General features: G+C 35.0%; 1 protein-coding gene across 1 annotated transcript; it reads right to left on the bottom strand.

Moving 5' to 3' along the window:
* On the bottom strand, positions 1-7,828 carry LOC132065546 (protein STRICTOSIDINE SYNTHASE-LIKE 3-like). Its single transcript, XM_059458978.1, has 4 exons — positions 7,428-7,828; positions 2,922-3,197; positions 1,977-2,144; positions 1-403 (listed from the first exon to the last, which is right to left on the bottom strand). Exons 1-4 carry the CDS (start codon positions 7,754-7,756, stop codon positions 1-3), a joined length of 1,176 nt encoding a protein of 391 aa, XP_059314961.1. The 5' UTR covers positions 7,757-7,828.

The raw sequence follows: 7,828 nt of genomic DNA, 5'->3' as shown, positions 1-7,828 counted from the left end.
TCATTCTAGTTGGTAAACCGATATGAAAGACATCAGAACACTTCCCATCCAAAGCTTCCCTTCCCTCTCCTCTACCTCGCTGACAGCTCTAACGACTTTCCCCTGTCGATCTTCCAATATCTGCAAGAGCTTCCCCTCGGGACTGTACTTCGCAACAACTGCATGGAACCGGCCACCAATGTGCATGAGGTATTGGAGCTTTGCAGAGACAGGAAGCTTCAGCAAGAATTGACGGAGTTGTGGGTATATGGCATTTATGTAACTGTAAATGGTTCGGCGACAGTGGATTGCTACCCAAAACTCATTCTTTTCATTTGCCCTCACGTTGTCTGGATATCCTGGGAGGATTGCTATTACTTCTGATGTACCGGCTTTCTCACCTCTCAGCCAGTATTTCCGCAACCTACAAAATAGTAAAATATTTCATTGTCACTAGAGGTAGATCCGGGATTTAACTTTAATGGGTTCAACATTTAAGATTCTCATAAATGTATTGGTAAAATTATGAGTTCAGATATAATATTTCTATATATTTAGTAGGTTTTTACATATATATCTATACCCCGTATCGGAAGTTATGAGTTCAAATGAACCGGTAGCCAAAAGGCTACTTTTTTGGCTACTTCCACCTATCATTATCACTGGCTTATTCTCCTCTATAGTTCTTATAAATGGCAATACTAGCAAGAAATAATGCCACGGGAACTATCTCAGGCCCCGTTTGGACATGGTTTGAAACCATGTTTGGACATGCAATTTGGATATTTTAAGGAGTATTTTCTCTTATAGACATAAAAACCCCACAAGTTGTGAAAACTATCAAAACATTCTCAATTCTTATACAATCTTACCAAATGAGCATGTCATAGTTCATAACAAAATTAATACGCTAAATCATAACAACCGGCTCAAAATTAATACTAGAAGATCTTTCTAAAAATATATCATCAAATTGATCAAATTTTAGTTCAATAAATAAAATTGGTAGACATATATAAATTAAAAGGTTGGTAGACATAAATAAAATTTGGTGGAAGTTAATGAGATTGGTAAATGATTGATGGGGGTAATTGTTAAAAATATCTACCAACTTATGGGTCTTTTTTTTACAAAATATAAACTTATGGGTTAAATTTTATATTTAAAAAAAGTTGAAACCATGGTTTCAAACCCCAAATCATGCATTTTTGGATGATTTGGGGTTTGAAACCATAACTGAAAAGCGCATGTCCAAATGCTGGTTTGAAAATTAATGGCCAAACGCCTACTAACTAAATGTACGTACAGACGTTTTTAAGGCAATTCGATATAAGGAGATGTTTTAAGAAAAGAAATAGAAAAACGAATGCAGATATTTCAGAACATGGATTATAAAAGCTGAAAGTCCATAATGCTTCTACGTCTATCACTGTCCGTACTATGTATAGTATTTGCATCTCTGTATTGCTGATGCATATTGTAAATGCACATGCACATGCACGTATATAGACAAATAAAAGCTTTAAGGTGAAACATCAACCCAAGAATCTCCTCAAACATGAACGGGCAGAGCCACAATATAAGTTACGGGTTCCGCAGAACCACTAACTTTGGCTCAAAACCTATATTTGTATCAAGAAATTTAGTTAACATCCATAAATTTAAAATTCAAGATCCGCCTCTGCTGAAACATGTGGGTAAAAGATTATAGAAAAGGCACATGTTTTTAGCAACCAGAAAAGTGGAATTCAACTGCCTGATATTTTGATAGCATTTCCATGGGTGCATGAATTGCTCTAATACATAACCTAAGAATGTTCATGTGAGTGAAATTTTTTACTAAAGCAATAGCGAAACAACAATCACAGACAGGAAAAGGTAATCCAAGGAATCTTCCCTTATTATAGATCTCGAACAGACAAAATCTTCTCAAAATGTGGTAAATAGCTGCACTATAATACTATAAACATCCTGATTGCAAAAGACAAGAGCGTTACCTGCCCTTGGAACCTTCACAAAATATAAAGAAGGAACCATCCTTGCTAAGTGAGATTCCATTTGGAAATTGAAGGTTGCGAATAAGAACAGTGGTTTCTTTTGTCCTAGGATTGTATTTGAGAACCCTCCCACTATCTTCTGCTGAGAAAACCAGCTGAATAAAATTTCTGAAAAAAAGAAGTGCGAGTTGCACAATATTAACTGAATGAAGCACAACAAATTACTATTACATTTAGGATTTTATAGTAAAAATTGAAATAACATTTAAAACTACTGTGTACTACTGATGAAACTATCTAAGCTGTCAAAATTAAATAGTGAGTAACGTCTTTAGGATAAGTAGAAGTAAGAAACAAAAATATGCATGGTAAGTTTACACGGAATTTAGTGCCTAAATGCAGACAATTCAGATATCATATCAAATGACCCTAACTTTTAACGCAAACTTAGCTACGAACAAAATATAATGATAAACAAAGAATCCATAAAGATGTTACAACTAGTGGAAACTACGGCTTAGTCATTGTTAGGCTTACATTAGATCTAGTTTTTTAGAGTCTCTGGTTTTAGAAAACCGCTAATTTCCCTTAAAAGACAAAATTTCAAGTATTGGAATGAAATGAGCTCGAATAAAGCCGAATATTTACATGTGTGTGTCTAGAAATTCATATAGTCGACCTAATTAGTTTGGGATTAAGGTTTTGTTGATTGATTGATACAAAAAATGATAGGAAGTAATTCTTCTGTAATCGATTTTTTGGCACTAATAATTAGGTGAATCACGAATAGAAAAGCAATTGTTCAGGGTCAAATTATGGTATGCAACTACAAGTACACCACTTTGAACAAAATTCATTTTCCGATTGAATCGCACTATTGAATTTTATACCAGTCAACCTATGAAGAATCTGTACCATAAAAGAAATGGCGCGTTCATGATCTACCTGCGTTGGTACATTGTGCTGCTATCCGTAAAATAAACATTCCCTTCATCATCAACATCCAAGTCATTTGCGAATCCTAAAGGCACTCCTTCAGCCTCAGTTGTCAAAGATTCTGCTAATCCACCTTCAGGGCCTACCTTCATCAACCCAAAATATGCATCTGCAATATATAAGTCACCTGTTCTTTTGTCAAATCGTAAACCCAATGGCCTACCACAGATGTGCTCGTTCTTCAAATAGTCCAAGGGTGATGGTTTTGGATCGCATAAGCCTGACCTGAAAATTCAGAAAACAGAACATAGACTTGAAATCTAGATCATATATGAGGGGGAGGGAGAAGCAGTCCGAAAAACATGTAAACTGGGCAATACATCATAATTAAAGAAAATTTCTGACAATCTGTAAAGCAAGTTGAAATTTGGCCTTAAGGATTTGATTGCGGAACAAATGTACATGTATTATAATGTTAAAAGTAAATTGAGTAAACATCTATGGTTAAAGAAAATTTCGTTCAATAATAAGTAATAATGAAACAACAGCCAGTTGACAAGTAAACTGATGAAAAATCTTTGTAGCTTTGATTAGGTTTAAACACTAAATAAGTGCTGCAAGCAGGAAGTTATCATCTTTAACTCTTTTAATTTTCTTTTTTGATCACGATAATCCGCAATCTTCCTAAAGGAGTTAAAAATAAAGAAGGAAAAAGTTTATGTGACGTGTCGGTTTTCTTTCCTAAAGTGGAACACTGTATTTTACTAGAATCTGAAGACAATTCTTGAAATGGCTTCAATCTTGTGCCTTCTAAAACCCAGTGCTCAATGCTTGCTTAACCCCCGACATCCTGGTTCACATTGAATACTTTAAGTTTATTAATCGGGTAGGAATAGGTATGAACGTTAATCAGTAATGCAACTTCCCAAGGTGATGATTGAGTTCCACACCGGTTTAAGCAATAGTGACACATTATTGGAGCTAACATATTATTTTATTTTATTTTTGATTAAGCACCGGGTGTCCGAGTCTCTTTGACGACTTATGCACAGGCCCTCGGCAAGAGTTTCCCGCAACACGGGTATTCGGGGTTTCCCCGTCCGATGGCCCTCAGAAATTGTTTGCACCCAAGACTTGAGACCTTGGAGCTAACATATTATTGCAGCCAAGATTAGTATATATGACCAATTGTTCTAGTAATCAATCAATCTTGAATGATAACCCCAGTAGCGATTTGTTGACAAGACTTCTGGTTCTTTTATGCCATATCTTGTTAGTGTTCTAAGATAGAAACCAACCAACAGAATGTTATTTGCATGGTAAACAATATATCCAGACTGCCAACAACTACTGATGGATCCAAATTGAAAGAGTTCGGTAACTATCAACCAAAAAGGGCTAGGCTAATATTCAAAACTGATTCTAAACTTTTCTCTCTTCCTCCTCTTTGCTCTGATCATTTTGACAGATATCAGAGCCACATGGTTAAAATCTCCCAGATGTAAAACCAAAGAAGGCTTCAAGTTACATTGCTTCTATGAGAAACAATTGTTTGATGACAAAAGTATTTCACCATAACCTTTCCAAACTTTCAATTTCTCTCTGATACCATCCAAATGCTTAAAGAGATCTTTTGAATTCCTCGGATTACCTATGCAGACACTATCTAAGGCTTTATATGTTAAAATAGCTTACTAGCTTAGTGTCCTAGGAGTTATACAGAGCCCCAGAACCTTCAAATCTGCATGACTGGATCCCTCTAGCTTGACGTCCTTCAAAAAGTCTTAACCAAATCATCTTAGTTTACTAGTTTGAGAAAGGGTAGGGTGAAAGAGTTGCCTTTTCGTTTGATTTTCTCCCTTAACCTATTACAACAATGTTCGAGTTGTAAAGATGAGATTATGCTAACCACCAACAATTGGAGCTGTTACAGAAGAAACAAACATACATGTCTGTGTTTACAAAGTATTGTAATTACGTTAGGTGAATTTGGCACAACTTTCGTGCATTACTAAATGCTTATAGGCTATATATAATTACATGAGATACTTTCCATCAAGATAGAAAGTGCAGATTTTTTTTTATTAGCTTCAGCTTTGATAACCATTAATAACCATGATCCCGCTATCTGAATTTAAAGAACAAAGCCAGAATATACTACATATATTACGTGTAATCTTCACACAGTGACTTATTCCCCAAAACAAGAAAAGTTGCTAGTTAACACACCATATTGTTTATCTTTATTAGTACTTTATCATTTCTTATATCTGAAGTGCAAGGTCATGCTTAAATTTTCAATATACAGACAGTGTGTCAGCCTCTCAACGACACACAAACATAGTGAAACTCAATTCTATTTCCATCTACTTCCCTGAACAAGAACTACCTAACTGCTGAACTTAAATGGATATGCACCTATAACATTTGTCCTTATATCAGTTGCACCATCACAAGTTTTATAGGAGTAAATATGCAAATGAACCAACACCTAATAATTATTTTGCTCTTAGCTCAATCTTCAAAGCCAAACAACTGGACCAAACCAACCGAATGTAAGATTTTGCGTCATAAAAGTTGACTCAACGCAGCATATGACATTTGATAAAGAAATTAGCATCTAACAAATTATTTGTTAGCATAGATATAGTATGTACTCACATGTTCACGTTTCACATGGAGCAATATCAGTTTTACCCCCTTTTTAGGCATTTAAAGTGACCATACGAAATAACAAAAAAGTATATCCTGTTGCATACTCAATGCAGCATATGCATGTTCAACAGCTCAAATCTCAAAATTAGGCTCTTTTGGCCATAAGAATCTTTTGCTTTTTTGGGAAAATACATAAAACCCCCCAACGTATACTCGGATTAATTATGATGCATCCAACCTTTGCGGGTGACCTATTACCCCCGGCCTTATTTTTTCTGTATTTTTGTACCTTTTTTGGCTGACGTGGCACCAAAAAAAATTGATGCCCAGTTGCACAGTGGAGAGTGTTGCACACTCTCCGCCACATTGGTGCCACGTCACTGCCACTTTTCCTTTCTTTTTTTCATTTGATTTTTCTTTTATTAATTATATTTACACTAATTAACCTCTAATTAACCATTAAACCATTAATTTTGTCTTCTTCATCACTAAACTCTTCTTCTTCATCACTAAACCCTTCTTCTTCTTCTTCATTTCAAGAAATCCATCAACCCATTTTCTTCCTCCATTAGCACACACACATTCAACCCATTTTCTTCCTCCATTAACACACACATTCATTTGAAGGCAAATCAAACACCAAAATATCTCCTCCACCGAAATGGCATTATGTTTTAATGGGTCAGACCCATTTTCATATTGGTGCTGTTGCTGCTGCTGCTGCGGTGTGGCGGCGGCGGTGTGGCGGCGGCGGTGGTTGAGGAGAAAGAAGAAGAAAGAGAAAAAGGAGAAAGAAGGAGAAAGAAGAAGAAAGAGAAAAATAAATTGCATTTAACAATTGAAATGTTTCGATAAAATATAAATAAATTTTTAAAAATTAATTTTTTTATTAAAATATAAAAACTATGCTTTCACTCGCCATAATTTTTTTTTTTTTGGCCACGTCAGTCGAAAATGGTACAAAGTTACAGAAAAAATAAGGCCGGGGGTAATAGGTCGCCCGCAAAGGTTGGGTGCGTCATAATTAATCCGAGTATACGTTGGGGGGGGTTTTATATATTTTCCCAGGCTTTTTTTCAACATTTTTTTTCAAATGACTTTTTGGTCATACATTAAAGTCAATTTTTCACTCCAAACTTGGATTTTAGTTTGTACCAGTTTATTTAAAATAAAAAATAAAAACACTTCCCTCACAACATCATTTTTTCAAGTGAAATTCATGTCCAAACACAACTTACTTCCAAATACCCTTTTCCAACTTCACTCAAACACTACCTTTTTCAAAATATATCATCCAGTTCATGTCTAAACACCTACTTAGTGGAGAAAAAACATTTTTTCTCTTTCACAAGATCATTATAATGAGAACACAACACAGCCAATTAGAAAGAACATAATGTTGAAGACATAATATAATCCAAGTAATTAAAAGTGTGATCTCACTAACAGCTTAAGTTTTTAAATGAAATAATCACACTGTTCAATACGTCCTAAGTTCGAGTCTCACCGCCACCCATTGTCAAAACAAGAATTTCCATGTGATTGGCCACGAAAAAAAGATCAGGACCGCGTGTTGAAGACATAATATAATCAAGTAGTTAAAAGTGTGCTCTCACTAACAGCTTAATCTTTTAGATGAGAGTATCACACAATTCTAACTCATAAAAAGAGGCATAATCACAAGAAACAAGACATGATATAATCAGGTAGTTAAAAGTGCGCTCTCACTAACCGCTTAATCTTTTAGATGATAGGATCACACAATTTTAACTCATAAAAAGAGGCATAATCACAATAAACAAGAAATATATCCCAAGAACCATAACCCAAAGAGCAAAAAAAAAAAAAAAAAACACTCACCTATTAGCTGATGTATAAGCAAAATCATTCCATTTTTCACCATCCCAAAACACAACTCTACCATCAGCTATACCTGTATAAGGTCCTCTACCTTTAGAATCAAAAGCAATACTTTCTGGTCCTTGAATTTGATTCAAGAACTTAATTTCAGATTTTTGAAGCAAATTTTGTGAATCTTTTTCAACTGGTATTTCAGACCAAGCTGGCATCTCAACCTTAAAAGACTCAAAATTTGGAAACTCAGAAATTGCACTGTGTTTAAAAGGGTCTAATCCACAATACACTGCTAAAACAAGAAACAATCCACCAAATACTGTAGTTGGTCTCATTTTCTTGAAAAAAAAATGAACTTTTTGATAATGGGGTTTGTGTAAAGACAAAATCTTGAAATGGGGTTGCAA

The sequence above is a fragment of the Lycium ferocissimum genome, chromosome 7 (assembly GCF_029784015.1).
Source record: "Lycium ferocissimum isolate CSIRO_LF1 chromosome 7, AGI_CSIRO_Lferr_CH_V1, whole genome shotgun sequence".
In the NCBI taxonomy this organism is placed as follows: Eukaryota; Viridiplantae; Streptophyta; class Magnoliopsida; order Solanales; family Solanaceae; genus Lycium; species Lycium ferocissimum.
This window is presented reverse-complemented; position numbering and strand designations above follow the sequence as displayed.

What these genes read in the sequence shown, in the direction of transcription:
- LOC132065546 (XM_059458978.1), bottom strand. Translation starts at nt 7,756, where the DNA reads ATGAGACCAACTACAGTATTTGGTGGATTGTTTCTTGTTTTAGCAGTG. An exon ending in GCTTATACATCAGCTAATAG is followed by an intron (nt 3,198 to 7,427) that starts GTGAGTGTTTTT and finishes CTGAATTTTCAG; the next exon opens with GTCAGGCTTATGCGATCCAA. An exon ending in AGCACAATGTACCAACGCAG is followed by an intron (nt 2,145 to 2,921) that starts GTAGATCATGAA and finishes TCTTTTTTTCAG; the next exon opens with AAATTTTATTCAGCTGGTTT.